At 49.1% G+C, this 15,000-nt stretch overlaps 1 protein-coding gene across 1 annotated transcript; it reads left to right on the top strand.

Annotated features, from left to right (window-relative positions):
- The first annotated feature begins 2,128 nt into the window (after nucleotides 1–2,128).
- On the top strand, nucleotides 2,129–5,963 carry LOC138353597 (uncharacterized). Its single transcript, XM_069306793.1, has 2 exons — nucleotides 2,129–2,189; nucleotides 2,899–5,963. The coding sequence occupies exons 1-2, from the start codon at nucleotides 2,129–2,131 to the stop codon at nucleotides 5,961–5,963; spliced, it is 3,126 nt and encodes a 1,041-aa protein (XP_069162894.1).
- The last annotated feature ends 9,037 nt before the right edge of the window (nucleotides 5,964–15,000 follow it).

The raw sequence follows: 15,000 nt of genomic DNA, 5'->3' as shown, positions 1-15,000 counted from the left end.
GAGTTATGAGGAAAGGCTACGGGAATTAAACCTCACGTCCCTGGAAAACAGAAGAATTCGGGAAAAAATGATCCTCTACAAAATTCTCAAATATAGGTGAGTACACACACACACACACACACACACACACACACACACACACACACACACACACACACACACACACACACACACACACACACCTTAAGCTCGTCTCCCAACAAACTCCATCCAAATTGGGTTATGTGTTTCTTCTGTGTTGCCGGCGACTTAAAATTCACAGTTTTTACTTCGTCCACCTGTAGGGTCTGCCTGGCTAGCCTGCTGGCTTGGTTATCCCTCAGTCTGCCCAAACTGCTGGCTTGGTTATCCCTCAGTCTGCCCAAACTGCTGGCTTGGTTATCCCTCAGTCTGCCCAAACTGCTGGCTTGGTTATCCCTCAGTCTGCCCAAACTGCTGGCTTGGTTATCCCTCAGTCTGCCCAAACTGCTGGCTTGGTTATCCCTCAGTCTGCCCAAACTGCTGGCTTGGTTATCCCTCAGTCTGCCCAAACTGCTGGCTTGGTTATCCCTCAGTCTGCCCACACTGCTGGCTTGGTTATCCCTCAGTCTGCCCACACTGCTGGCTTGGTTATCCCTCAGTCTGCCCACACTGCTGGCTTGGTTATCCCTCAGTCTGCCCCCAACTGCTGGCTTGGTTATCCCTCAGTCTGCCCAAACTGCTGGCTTGGTTATCCCCAGTCTGCCCAAACTGCTGGCTTGGTTATCCCTCAGTCTGCCCACACTGCTGGCTTGGTTATCCCTCAGTCTGCCCCCCCCCCCAACTGCTGGCTTGGTTATCCCTCAGTCTGCCCACACTGCTGGCTTGGTTATCCCTAAGTCTGCCCAAACTGCTGGCTTAGTTATCCCTCAGTCTGCCCAAACTACTGGCTTAGTTATCCCTCAGTCGGCCCAAACTGCTGGCTTGGTTATCCTACAACCTGATTAAACTGCTAAGTTTGCTATCCCACAATCTGCCCCCAACTGCTGGCTTGGTTATCCCTCAGTCTGCCCAAACTGCTGGCTTGGTTATCCTACAACCTGATTAAACTGCTAAGTTTGCTATCCCACAATCTGCCCCCAACTGCTGGCTTGGTTATCCCTCAATCTGCCCAAACTGCTGGCTTGGTTATCCCTCAGTCTGCCCAAACTGCTGGCTTGGTTATCCCTCAGTCTGCCCAAACTGCTGGCTTGGTTATCCTACAGCCTGATTAAACTGCTAAGTTTGCTATCCCACAATCTGCCCCCAACTGCTTCATTGGTTATCCCACAGTCTGGCCAAACTGTTGAGTTGGTTTTACCACGGTTGGTCTAAACTGCTGGACTGGTTATTGACTGTGAGAACTATGGGGCCGTTGACAGTCGCTTGTTTCACTGTTGAGGTCAAACCACTGCAGCAGTGGTTGTGCCCGCCACACTGGCGCTCATTATACACACGTCCAACCACTTGGGATGGACGGTAGAGCGACGGTCTAGCTTCATGCAGGTCGGCGTTCAATCCCCGACCGTCCAAGTGGTTGGGTACCATTCCTTTCCCCCGTCCCATCCCAAATCCTTATCCTGATCCTTTCCCAGTGCTACATAGGCGTCATGGCTTGGCACTTTACCCCTGATAGTTCCCTTCCCTTCATTATACACCCAACAATGGTTTAACAGTGCACTTAGGGTTAACAACGATGGTTTAACAGTCCACTAATGGTTAAAGATGATGGGTTAAGTGTACCAATGGCTGGGAATAACGGTTTAATAGCAAACACGTGGAGGCAACCATGGGCTACTGTGTACCATTGGTTGACAGTGATGAGGTAATAGTCTACTGTGACCTGGTAAGGATGGTTTAATATGGTACTCTGTCTGTCTGTCTGTCTGTCTGTCTGTCTGTCTGTCTGTCTGTCTGTCTGTCTGTCTGTCTGTCTGTCTGTCTCTCTCTCTCTCCCCCTCTCTCTCTCTCTCTCTCTCTCTCTCTCTCTCTCTCTCTCTCTCTCTCTCTCTCTCTCTCTCTCTCTCTCTCTCTCTCTCTCCCCCTCTCTCTCTCCAAGGGGGTGTCAAACCAATATTCAATCACGTTCGAGGCGAATCGTGTCCTAACAGTTCCTGAGCAAAGATCCAAGATGACTGCAGAATCACATGACAGACAGCTTATTGACGCCTGCGTCCCGGGTGACAGACAAGGTTCGCAGACAGCACCTGCATGAGGAGCTGTCGCCTCTCATGTCAGAAACATGTCCCCCACACTCAGCCTACATCAGGCCGCGGTCTGTTCTCACAGACATCTCAGATACTCAGAGGAAATCATGTTGTAAATAATGAGGGGGACGGTATGAAGCCCGTCCAGACGTCCCCCACCTGTCTGTATGACAACTGAGGGCTGTCTGTACACACAGGAGGAGAGTTTGACAGGGGTTACCTTACCTTGAGGCGCTTCCGGGGCTTAGCGTCCCCGCGGCCCGGTCGTCGACCAGGGGTTATAGTCACGTCGTTCACCAAAATTCCTGTGGCAAGTTGCCATAAGCAAGCGTTTGGTCATGTCACCGGTTTGGCTGTAGATTGCTAAGCAATATTGCAAAGCTGGTGCTTATTGGTGTCTTCACAGGGCACACAGAGCTTGTAGCACACACTGTCATGCTCCCGTGAAAGGTAGACTGCTGGTAGATAGTAGTAGCTCCCGTAAGCGGTAGATTGATGGTGCTGGTAGAGGTAGATTGTTGCTACTAGTGTCGCTATACTTGCTGGAAGACTGACCCAGACAGAAGGGGGAGGGGTGTTGTCTCCAAGATTTTACATGTATCTTCCTTGAGACAGCACTCTCAGCCTCTCTCTCAGCCCCACACTCTCAGCCCCCACACTCTCAGCCCCCACACTCTCAGCCCCACACTCTCAGCCCCACACTCTCAGCCCCACACTCTCAGCCCCGCACTCTCAGCCCCGCACTCTCAGCCCCACACTCTCAGCCCCACACTCTCAGCCCCACACTCTCAGCCCCGCACTCTCAGCCCCACACTCTCAGCCCCACACTCTCAGCCCCCACACTCTCAGCCCCCACACTCTCAGCCCCCACACTCTCAGCCCCGCACTCTCAGCCCCACACTCTCAGCCCCACACTCTCAGCCTCACACTCTCAGCCTCACACTCTCAGCCTCACACTCTCAGCCTCACACTCTCAGCCCCCACACTCTCAGCCCCACACTCTCAGCCCCACACTCTCAGCCCCACACTCTCAGCCCCACACTCTCAGCCCCACACTCTCAGCCCCACACTCTCAGCCCCCACACTCTCAGCCCCACACTCTCAGCCTCACACTCTCAGCCCCCACACTCTCAGCCCCCACACTCTCAGCCCCACACTCTCAGCCTCACACTCTCAGCCCCCACACTCTCAGCCCCACACTCTCAGCCCCCACACTCTCAGCCCCACACTCTCAGCCCCCACACTCTCAGCCCCACACTCTCAGCCCCACACTCTCAGCCCCACACTCTCAGCCTCACACTCTCAGCCCCACACTCTCAGCCCCCACACTCTCAGCCCCACACTCTCAGCCCCACACTCTCAGCCCCACACTCTCAGCCTCACACTCTCAGCCCCACACTCTCAGCCCCGCACTCTCAGCCTCACACTCTCAGCCTCACACTCTCAGCCCCACACTCTCAGCCCCACACTCTCAGCCCCACACTCTCAGCCCCACACTCTCAGCCTCACACTCTCAGCCCCACACTCTCAGCCCCACACTCTCAGCCCCACACTCTCAGCCTCACACTCTCAGCCTCACACTCTCAGCCCCACACTCTCAGCCCCACACTCTCAGCCCCACACTCTCAGCCCCACACTCTCAGCCCCGCACTCTCAGCCCCACACTCTCAGCCCCACACTCTCAGCCTCACACTCTCAGCCTCACACTCTCAGCCCCACACTCTCAGCCCCACACTCTCAGCCCCCACACTCTCAGCCCCACACTCTCAGCCTCACACTCTCAGCCTCACACTCTCAGCCCCACACTCTCAGCCCCACACTCTCAGCCTCACACTCTCAGCCCCACACTCTCAGCCTCACACTCTCAGCCTCACACTCTCAGCCCCACACTCTCAGCCCCCACACTCTCAGCCCCACACTCTCAGCCCCACACTCTCAGCCCCACACTCTCAGCCCCCACACTCTCAGCCCGACACTCTCAGCCCCCACACTCTCAGCCCCACACTCTCAGCCCCACACTCTCAGCCCCACACTCTCAGCCTCACACTCTCAGCCCCACACTCTCAGCCCCCACACTCCCAGCCTCACACTCTCAGCCTCACACTCTCAGCCCCACACTCTCAGCCCCCACACTCTCAGCCTCACACTCTCAGCCCCCACACTCTCAGCCTCACACTCTCAGCCCCACACTCTCAGCCCCCACACTCTCAGCCCCACACTCTCAGCCTCACACTCTCAGCCCCACACTCTCAGCCCCCACACTCTCAGCCTCACACTCTCAGCCTCACACTCTCAGTCTCACACTCTCAGCCCCACACTCTCAGCCTCACACTCTCAGCCCCCACACTCTCAGCCTCACACTCTCAGCCCCACACTCTCAGCCCCACACTCTCAGCCCCACACTCTCAGCCCCACACTCTCAGCCCCGCACTCTCAGCCCCGCACTCTCAGCCTCACACTCTCAGCCCCGCACTCTCAGCCTCACACTCTCAGCCTCACACTCTCAGCCCCCACACTCTCAGCCCCACACTCTCAGCCTCACACTCTCAGCCTCACACTCTCAGCCCCCACACTCTCAGCCCCCACACTCTCAGCCCCACACTCTCAGCCCCACACTCTCAGCCTCACACTCTCAGCCTCACACTCTCAGCCCCACACTCTCAGCCCCACACTCTCAGCCCCACACTCTCAGCCCCCACACTCTCAGCCCCACACTCTCAGCCCCACACTCTCAGCCCCACACTCTCAGCCCCCACACTCTCAGCCTCACACTCTCAGCCTCACACTCTCAGCCCCACACTCACTCTCAGCCCCACACTCACTCTCACTCACTCACCCAAACACACTCTCAGCCTCACACTCTCAGCCCCGCACTCTCAGCCTCACACTCTCAGCCCCACACTCTCAGCCTCACACTCTCAGCCTCACACTCTCAGCCCCCACACTCTCAGCCCCGCACTCTCAGCCTCACACTCTCAGCCCCGCACTCTCAGCCTCACACTCTCAGCCCCACACTCTCAGCCTCACACTCTCAGCCTCACACTCTCAGCCCCCACACTCTCAGCCCCGCACTCTCAGCCTCACACTCTCAGCCCCGCACTCTCAGCCTCACACTCTCAGCCCCACACTCTCAGCCCCACACTCTCAGCCCCGCACTCTCAGCCCCACACTCTCAGCCCCACACTCTCAGCCCCACACTCTCAGCCCCGCACTCTCAGCCCCGCACTCTCAGCCCCGCACTCTCAGCCCCACACTCTCAGCCTCACACTCTCAGCCTCACACTCTCAGCCCCCACACTCTCAGCCCCGCACTCTCAGCCTCACACTCTCAGCCCCGCACTCTCAGCCTCACACTCTCAGCCCCACACTCTCAGCCTCACACTCTCAGCCCCGCACTCTCAGCCTCACACTCTCAGCCCCACACTCTCAGCCTCACACTCTCAGCCTCACACTCTCAGCCCCCACACTCTCAGCCCCGCACTCTCAGCCTCACACTCTCAGCCCCGCACTCTCAGCCTCACACTCTCAGCCCCACACTCTCAGCCCCACACTCTCAGCCCCGCACTCTCAGCCCCGCACTCTCAGCCCCACACTCTCAGCCCCACACTCTCAGCCCCACACTCTCAGCCCCGCACTCTCAGCCCCGCACTCTCAGCCCCGCACTCTCAGCCCCACACTCTCAGCCTCTCATCAGCCCTGCTCACTCCTCACAGCATCTGATCCCATATTTAGATATACCACACACACATTACGAGCCTAAAACTTTCTCAACTCACGGTAATAATTGTTATAAACCACAGCGTTACCCCACGCAACTCAAACTGCTTCACATATGTGTCAACAAAGCCGCCAGGATTGAGAAAAAGATGTACAGGTTTCGCAAAGTGGTGGCGTGAATGTTTGGTGAATCGTGCCGCTGGTCAGGGCTGAGGAGGCCGGTGCTCCTAATAACTATTTTCACACATCACTGACGCCAAATTCCGCTTCGTTATCATTTTAATTTGCAATGAATTTTAATGCCAAAATTGTATTTTTTTTGTGTTTATTTGTTTAAATGTAAAACATGCAGCCCCGAGCCTCCTGTTTTGGTGGTACTTGTAGCAAGGATGAGGACCATAGTCTACATACCGACATACAACCACATTAGAAAGTACAAATTGTCACTATTGAGTTGGACAATTTTTTACTTGTGTTGCAAAGACAAACTAACCTAATCTATCTTTATATATATATATATATATATATATATATATATATATATATATATATATATATATATGCGAACAAGCCTGAATGGTCCCCAGGACAATATGCAACTGAAAACTCACACCCCAGAAGTGACTCGAACCCATACTCCCAGGAGCAACGCAACTGGTATGTACAAGACGCCTTAATCCACTTGACCATCACGACCGGACAAAATGAGGTGATAGCCGAAGCTATTTGAACCACCCCACCGCCGGCACTCGGATGGTAATTACCATCCGAGTGCCGGCGGTGGGGTGGTTCAAATAGCATCAGCTATCACCTCATTTTGTCCGGTCGTGATGGTCAAGTGGATTAAGGCGTCTTATACATTCCAGTTGCGTTGCTCCTGGGAGTATGGGTTCGAGTCACTTCTGGGGTGTGAGTTTTCAGTTATATATATATATATATATATATATATATATATATATATATATATATATATATATATATATATATATATGAATGAAAACTCACACCCCAGAAGTGACTCGAACCCATACTCCCAGATGCCACGCAACTGGTAACTACAGGGCGCCTTAATCCGCTTGACCATCACGGCCGTCAAAAGGAAGTGATAGCCGAGGCTATTTGAGCCACTTCCCCGACGGCAACTCGGATGGTAATCTTGGGCATAGCATTTCACCAAATCACCTCATTCTTTGGGGCACACGTGAGGAACACAAATGCGAACAAGCCTGAATGGTCGTCGGGGAAGTGGCTCAAATAGCCTCGGCTATCACTTCCTTTTGACGGCCGTGATGGTCAAGCGGATTAAGGCGCCCTGTAGTTACCAGTTGCGTGGCATCTGGGAGTATGGGTTCGAGTCACTTCTGGGGTGTGAGTTTTCATTCGCATATAGTCCTGGGGACCATTCAGGCTTGTTCGCATTTGTGTTCCTCACGTGTGCCCCAAAGAATGAGGTGATTTGGTGAAATGCTATGCCCAAGATTACCATCCGAGTTGCCGTCGGGGAAGTGGCTCAAATAGCCTCGGCTATCACTTCCTTTTGACGGCCGTGATGGTCAAGCGGATTAAGGCGCCCTGTAGTTACCAGTTGCGTGGCATCTGGGAGTATGGGTTCGAGTCACTTCTGGGGTGTGAGTTTTCATTCGCATATAGTCCTGGGGACCATTCAGGCTTGTTCGCATATATATATATATATATATATATATATATGTGTGTGTGTGTGTGTGTGTGTGTGTAAATCACGAAAAATAAACACGTGATTAAAAATGTGACAGTGTCAGACCACGGAGGAAAATTGAAACAGGAATTTCCTTAAGTACTTTCGTATATTAATACATATATGACTCCTTCTGAAGATGTATTAATATATGAAAGTACTTAAGGAAATTCCTGTTTCAATTTTCCTCGGTGGTCTGACACTGTCATATATATATATATATATATATATATATATATATTGTGACGGTAACGCGTTGGTGTTCGGCTGTTTAAGGCTAGGGGTATGGCCTCGTCACATAGTTATAAAAAAAAATAGAAAAAACTGGAACTTCGTCTGTGGTAAGGTAAGGAGAAGACACACAAAACACAAGTAAAACTTTAACAATGAAATTTTAATTACGTTAAATAAATCAAAACATGAAAATAATGCACAAACAAATTCTTATAATAAAATCAATGAATCAAAATAATAAGAATAATTAAATGACACAATGAAAAGTTACGTTAAGGCAAAATAACAAGAAGTGCAATACAAAAGGTAAGTGGGAGGTGCTGGAATATTGGCTTAAAGCCACCACCTCTCTCAGTACACGCTAACGTCTAGCTGGGAGGAGTGCTGGCTACGAAAGCACGGAACATTCTGAAGACTGATGTTGGGGCGACCCCAGACATCAGGTAGTATTGGGGGGCGAGTGCAGGTGCAGCCAGACCGGCGACCAATCAGCGGAGCCGTAGCGATCAACGGGTAGTTTGGTGGTTGGAGTTCGAACAGGTGGCTGGTTGCATACGTTTCTGCTCACCCTGGCAAGCCTTGCTGGTGCTGGTGTTGTTGTCGTTGTTGGACATTTCTTCCATAGTCTTTTATATAATTGTGAAGACGTAATTTTGGAGGGAAGAGCAGGCTCAATCTCTTGAAGGAGATTATCGTCACAACTCTCCCCCGAAGCCTGCGGTTCTGGAAGAAGTACGTCGTTATGGGGTGGAGTAATGGATGGAGTCGCTTCTACTTCATAAACTCTGGAGAGATCATGGGCTAAGATGTTGTCAGACTCTTGGTATAGCGTGTCTCCAGGTTGAATTTCTGCAGGTAGCAAGCCCATAGTAGAAGACGTTGAGATGAGAAGTGGGCGTGCTGCAGGAGGTGTAGGGTGGTGTGGTCCGTATTGATGGTGGACCGAGCACTTTTCAGGTGTGGAGTGAAGTGCTGAAGCTCCAGGATGAGGAAGAGTAGCTCCTTGCCAATTGTTCCGTAGATCCTTGTAGCAGTAGTCGCTGACAGGTGTATTCTTCTCGCCTCGTTGCTGCATCACGACACCACCCACGTCGGTACCATTGGCGTCGACATGGAGGATGAAGGGCTTATCTGACGAGGTGAGAGTGGAATTAGAAGAGGGCATAGGAGCACGATTATTATCCTGAAAGCATTTGGGAAGATCATTAAGGATTTTGGAATTAGAAAGCGCCGACTCCTTGTCAGTGCTTTCGGGAGAAGAAGCCGGGATGGTCTCACTGTGGATGTAGGGTTCTGTGAAGGTAGAACAATTAATCAAGACAGTGGGAGGAGTACCATTATATTGCTTCAGGAGGTTGACGTGGCACAGCTGGGTCTTCCGCCGCCTATCTGGAGTCTCTATCACATAATTATTATTATTCCTGCACTCTTTGACGCAGTAAGGTCCTGAAAATCTGTTTTGTAAAGGTGAACCTGGGATAGGGAAATAAGCAAGGACGAAGTCTCCCGGCTTGAATTTTCTTACTTTGCTGGTCTGGTCGTAATGAGTCTTCATTCTCACCTGGGCTTTCAATAGATTATCATGGGCAAAGCGGTGGACTCTCTCTAGAATGTGTTGAAGGTTTTGAAGAAACTGGGGCACATTCTGATGCTCACTGAAGGTGGCATCTCTGAGAGAGTCTTTGAAAGCCTTAAGGGGAGTACGGCACTTACGGCCGTAGAGCATCTCATAAGGAGATACTCCTAGGGACTCATTGGGGAGACTTCTGAAAATACACATTATTAGGTCAATCTGCTTATCCCAATCCTTTGAGGTTTCACTACAAAACTTTTTCAAGAGTGCTTTGATGGTCTGATGACTACGTTCAAGAGAACCCTGTGAAGCAGGATGATAGGGGCTGGACAATACCTGTTTGATGTTGAACTCCTCCAGTGTCCTTTTGAAGAGATCACTGGTGAAGTTGGTGCCACAGTCACTTTGAATCTCCCTGGGAAATCCGTATTGAGTGAAGATCTTCAATAGATGTTTGATAACCGTAGCAGCCGTGATGTTCTTCACTGGAACTGCTATGGGAAATCTGGTGGTAGGACACAGGATGGTTAGGATGTAGGCGTTACCTGAACTGGTCCGAGGTAAAGGACCAACACAGTCTATTATGAGTCTGTGGAAAGGTTCCGCAGGCACCTGTATGGGAATCAGTGGTGCTCTGGGAATGGAGACGTTCGGTTTGCCTGCCATCTGACATGTATGACACTGTTTTACGTACTGTTTGACGTTGTTTACCATACCTGGCCAGTAGTAGTCTTGACGAATCCCATGGTAAGTCTTGTTGAAGCCGTAGTGGGAGAATGCTCCATGGGCCAGGTGTAGAATAGTGGGCCGCAGGCTGGTGGGAATCACAAGTTGTTCGGTGTTGGCCCAATCGTCCTCCTCCTTCAGTTTACTGGGTCTATATCTGCGGTAGAGCAAGTCGTTCTCTAGGAAGAACCCAGGAATACTGTCGGGTTGAGTCTCAGCCTGGAAAAACAATGGTGTTAAAGTAAGATCTTCCCTCTGCAACTTACGGAACTCCAACTTGGTCAGATGCGGGGGTAGTTTCTGAGGGTCTTGAGGGACAGCGGTAGCAGTAGAGTCAGCTGGCTGTGGACGTGCGGCTTGTGCACGGGTGGTCACGAGAACCGGAGGAGAAACTTCATCACTCTCTTGAACCTCTGCTGGAACATACTCGAGAATAGGATTTATTGGCACAGAGTTACACACCTGGGGTTTGTCCATGACGATCAGGTTGGTCGGTTGCAGGTCTTCTGCCAAGTCGTTGCCTAGGAGAAGTTGCACTCCAGGCATGGGAAAAGGCTTTTCCCTGACGGCGACTTGGACTTCCCCGTTCACGTAGGGACAATCCAGGTGGACTCTGGCGAGAGGGTATGGAGTGGTAGCAGTGAGGTCAGTGATGAAGACTGTTTCCCCGGTGTAGACTATGTTGGGCACAGCCGACTTCAAGATGATCGATTGTAGAGCCGCTGTGTCCCTCAAGATCTTCAATTTGAAACGTCCCTCCGGATTTGAACCGTTGGCAGAGACAGTTCCAGTATACAGGTGGTTACTGAAAAGAGAAAGATCATTAACATCAACACCAACATTCATCACAGGCTTACCGGACTTAGGAGGAGTTGGTTTGGGTCGTTGTTGGTCAGTGGTTCCCTTGTATTGAGACTTACCACACTTGTCTATGGTATGTCCATAGAGTCTACAATACTTGCAGTACAGTTGTGAACCAGCTTGATCGGGGCTCACCTTCTCGTAACTGTACCACGACTTCTTACTGGAGGATGGTTCAGGTGTCAGCCGGTGGATGAGGCTGTAAGTGTCAGCCGACTTAGCACACTTCAGGTAGTCGGTTTCTTCTTTATCTGCTAAGTAGAGGCGGACAGGAGGCGGCACACGTCTCAAGAATTCTTCAACAAGCATCAGGTTGACGAGTTCTGCAAAAGTAGAGACATGTGCTGCTTCCAGCCATTTCATGAAATACCTCCGTTTCGTGTTAGCAAACTCAAGGAAGGTAGTGGTACTTGCCTTCAGGTGGTCACGGAATTTCCTTCTATAACTTTCGGTGGAAAGTAGGTAGGCGTCTAACACTGCTTGTTTCAGAGTGTAGTAGTCATTCTCAGACGCCAAAGTACTGAGTGTGACTGCAGCTCTACCTGTAAGATGGACTCTGAGAAGTGTTGCCCATTGGTCGACAGGCCAACTGAGTTGATTAGCAAGGGTTTCAAAGGTGGTAAAGAACACATCAACTTCTGCTTCTACAAAGGATGGCATTAACTTACTTGCATGTGATATATTAAAACTGACGGGAAGATTGGCAGTAGCTTGCTGGCGTTGAGCGAGGTGTGAAGTTTCCAACGTGTATTCCCGTTGACGACACTCAAGAGCCAGAGTCGCTTGTTGCTTGTCATGTTCGCGTTGTATTTCCAACTCGCGTTGTTTGGTTTCAAGCTGTAAGCGTTCCCGCTCCTGGAGTGTTTCAAGCTGTACTCGTTCACGTTCACGGAGCATTGCCAACTCACGTTCCTTGAGGGCGATCTCTTCCCTTCGTATGTCAGCTGCTTCCCTTTGCTGTTCACGGGCTTCCCTTTGCTGCTCACGTTCAATCTTGGCCAGCTCTAGTTTGAGTTTCAGCGTTGCCAAATCAGTTTTATCTGCAATATAGTAAGTTTCATGAGTTTCAGAGTCTATCTTACCTTGCTCTAAATAGTAATCCAGCAACAGGTTGTGTAGGTCATTTTTGTTGGCTTGGTAGGGAACTTCTAGTTGATACTCATGTGCAAGAGTTTGTAGTTCAGTCCTCTTGGCACGACTTAAAGTCCCTATTTCACCTGCTGGATTTGCACGGAAAGTTTGGAGACGAAACATGGTGAAATTAGCAAATAAAGGTACACGAATGTTCAATAATGAAATGTCAGAAACAGGACAACGTGGCAACTGGTACCTATCCTGTGTGATCTTTAACAATTTAACGTTAAGTGAAAGATATTAAATTAAATCAAGGGCGCAGGAAATCTTGTACCCGGTACTCATGTAAGAGAATAAGGGCAAGAAAATCCTACTAACAAATGAAACAAAGTTTCGAAAACAAATGAAACAGTTAAATGCTTCAAAAGTAAAATTGGTAGTCCAAGGATGTAGGCATACCTTGCCAAGTCTCTATAGGACATAAAGCAAGTTTTTCCTACTGAATTTAATATGATACTTACAGAATTAGCGAACTTTTGTGCTCTGAAAAAATAAGCTAATTCCCTACCGTTGTATGTATCATCATCTCTGACTGACGTGTAGGGGTGCGAGGTGTCAACTTGTGACGAGAACTGCTGCTGAGGTCCCAATTCAGCAACTAAAGTTCGAGCTAGAGGAACTATGGCCCTCTTTGTCCTCCTACAGTCAGATTGCAGAAGATTGGGTACTCTTGACCCGGGGCAGACCACAGTACCAGGGTACCAATATGATGATCTGTCAGAATGAGAAATATTCAAGGGACATAGATGGTAAATACGAGTAATAACAAGGAGGGAGAGATGACCAATTAAGAGTATGACTGCGGCCTACAGTCACCACGTAATCCAAAGTTGTCTCACCTTCACTATATGTTACTCTCGTAATGCACAATACACCGCACCTTATAAAAAATGAAATTGAATGAAAAATAGTAAAGCTACGTTAACAAAGTTAAATACGCTTACCATAAATTACCACTTGGCACCAGTACCTGAGTGAAGCTCCTAGGACAGGCCCCCATATAACTTGTGACGGTAACGCGTTGGTGTTCGGCTGTTTAAGGCTAGGGGTATGGCCTCGTCACATAGTTATAAAAAAAAATAGAAAAAACTGGAACTTCGTCTGTGGTAAGGTAAGGAGAAGACACACAAAACACAAGTAAAACTTTAACAATGAAATTTTAATTACGTTAAATAAATCAAAACATGAAAATAATGCACAAACAAATTCTTATAATAAAATCAATGAATCAAAATAATAAGAATAATTAAATGACACAATGAAAAGTTACGTTAAGGCAAAATAACAAGAAGTGCAATACAAAAGGTAAGTGGGAGGTGCTGGAATATTGGCTTAAAGCCACCACCTCTCTCAGTACACGCTAACGTCTAGCTGGGAGGAGTGCTGGCTACGAAAGCACGGAACATTCTGAAGACTGATGTTGGGGCGACCCCAGACATCAGGTAGTATTGGGGGGCGAGTGCAGGTGCAGCCAGACCGGCGACCAATCAGCGGAGCCGTAGCGATCAACGGGTAGTTTGGTGGTTGGAGTTCGAACAGGTGGCTGGTTGCATACGTTTCTGCTCACCCTGGCAAGCCTTGCTGGTGCTGGTGTTGTTGTCGTTGTTGGACATTTCTTCCATAGTCTTTTATATAATTGTGAAGACGTAATTTTGGAGGGAAGAGCAGGCTCAATCTCTTGAAGGAGATTATCGTCACAATATATATATATATAAGATTATACTGGTGATGGTGCTCTCCTTCCTGACTCCCTGTGGCCCTGGCACTCCCCATGTGTGCCACACTCCTCTCAACCTACACTGGCATTACATGGCACTCTTATGAGTAATTGCACTCAATGAATAAGCATGAGTAACGTAGCCCAAATGCACGAGATGAATAATGACAAAAAATGGGATGAATAATAAGAATGAATAAATTATGTAAAAAAACTCACCAAACACGAGACAGCCACACAAAAAACAGCGTTTTTTTTGGAGTTCTGTTTTTTTTTAATTCCTGAATTTGTAACGACTAATTTGCAGTTCGTTATGAGGATGATAATTTTGTTTGTCTTTTTCTATTGAGGAAAATTGTCCTCCCCTTTTTTTTATTTTAGTGAAATATTGAATTAATTTTTGTAGTGAGATGATTTCAATTTGTTGCTAAAGTGAGGTTTTCCAGAGTGTCACTATCATTATATAGTGAGCTTGTCCAGTGTGTCACTATCATTATATAGTGAGCTGTCCAGAGTGTGTCCATCATTATATAGTGAGCTTGTCCAGTGTGTCACTATCATTATATAGTGAGCTGTCCAGAGTGTGTCCATCATTATATAGTGAGCTGTCCAGAGTGTGTCCGTCATTATATAGTGAGCTGTCCAGAGTGTGTCCATCATTATATAGTGAGCTGTCCAGAGTGTGTCACTATCATTATATAGTGAGCTGTCCAGAGTGTGTCTATCATTATATAGTGAGCTGTCCAGAGTGTGTCACTATCATTATATAGTGAGCTATCCAGAGTGTGTCTATCATTATATAGTGAGCTGTCCAGAGTGTGTCCATCATTATATAGTGAGCTGTCCAGAGTGTGTCTATCATTATATAGTGAGCTGTCCAGAGTGTATCACTATTATTATATAGTGAGCTGTCCAGAGTGTGTCACCATCATTATATAGTGAGCTGTCCAGAGTGTGTCACTATCATTATATAGTGAGCTATCCAGAGTGTGTCTATCATTATATAGTGAGCTGTCCAGAGTGTGTCCATCATTATATAGTGAGCTGTCCAGAGTGTGTCTATCATTATATAGTGAGCTATCCAGAGTGTGTCCATCATTATATAGTGAGCTGTCCAGAGT

The sequence above is a fragment of the Procambarus clarkii genome, chromosome 58, assembly GCF_040958095.1.
Source record: "Procambarus clarkii isolate CNS0578487 chromosome 58, FALCON_Pclarkii_2.0, whole genome shotgun sequence".
Taxonomy (NCBI): domain Eukaryota; kingdom Metazoa; phylum Arthropoda; class Malacostraca; order Decapoda; family Cambaridae; genus Procambarus; species Procambarus clarkii.
This window is presented reverse-complemented; position numbering and strand designations above follow the sequence as displayed.

What these genes read in the sequence shown, in the direction of transcription:
- LOC138353597 (XM_069306793.1), top strand. Translation starts at nt 2,129, where the DNA reads ATGACTGCAGAATCACATGACAGACAGCTTATTGACGCCTGCGTCCCG. An exon ending in CGTCCCGGGTGACAGACAAG is followed by an intron (nt 2,190 to 2,898) that starts GTTCGCAGACAG and finishes CCACACTCTCAG; the next exon opens with CCCCACACTCTCAGCCCCAC.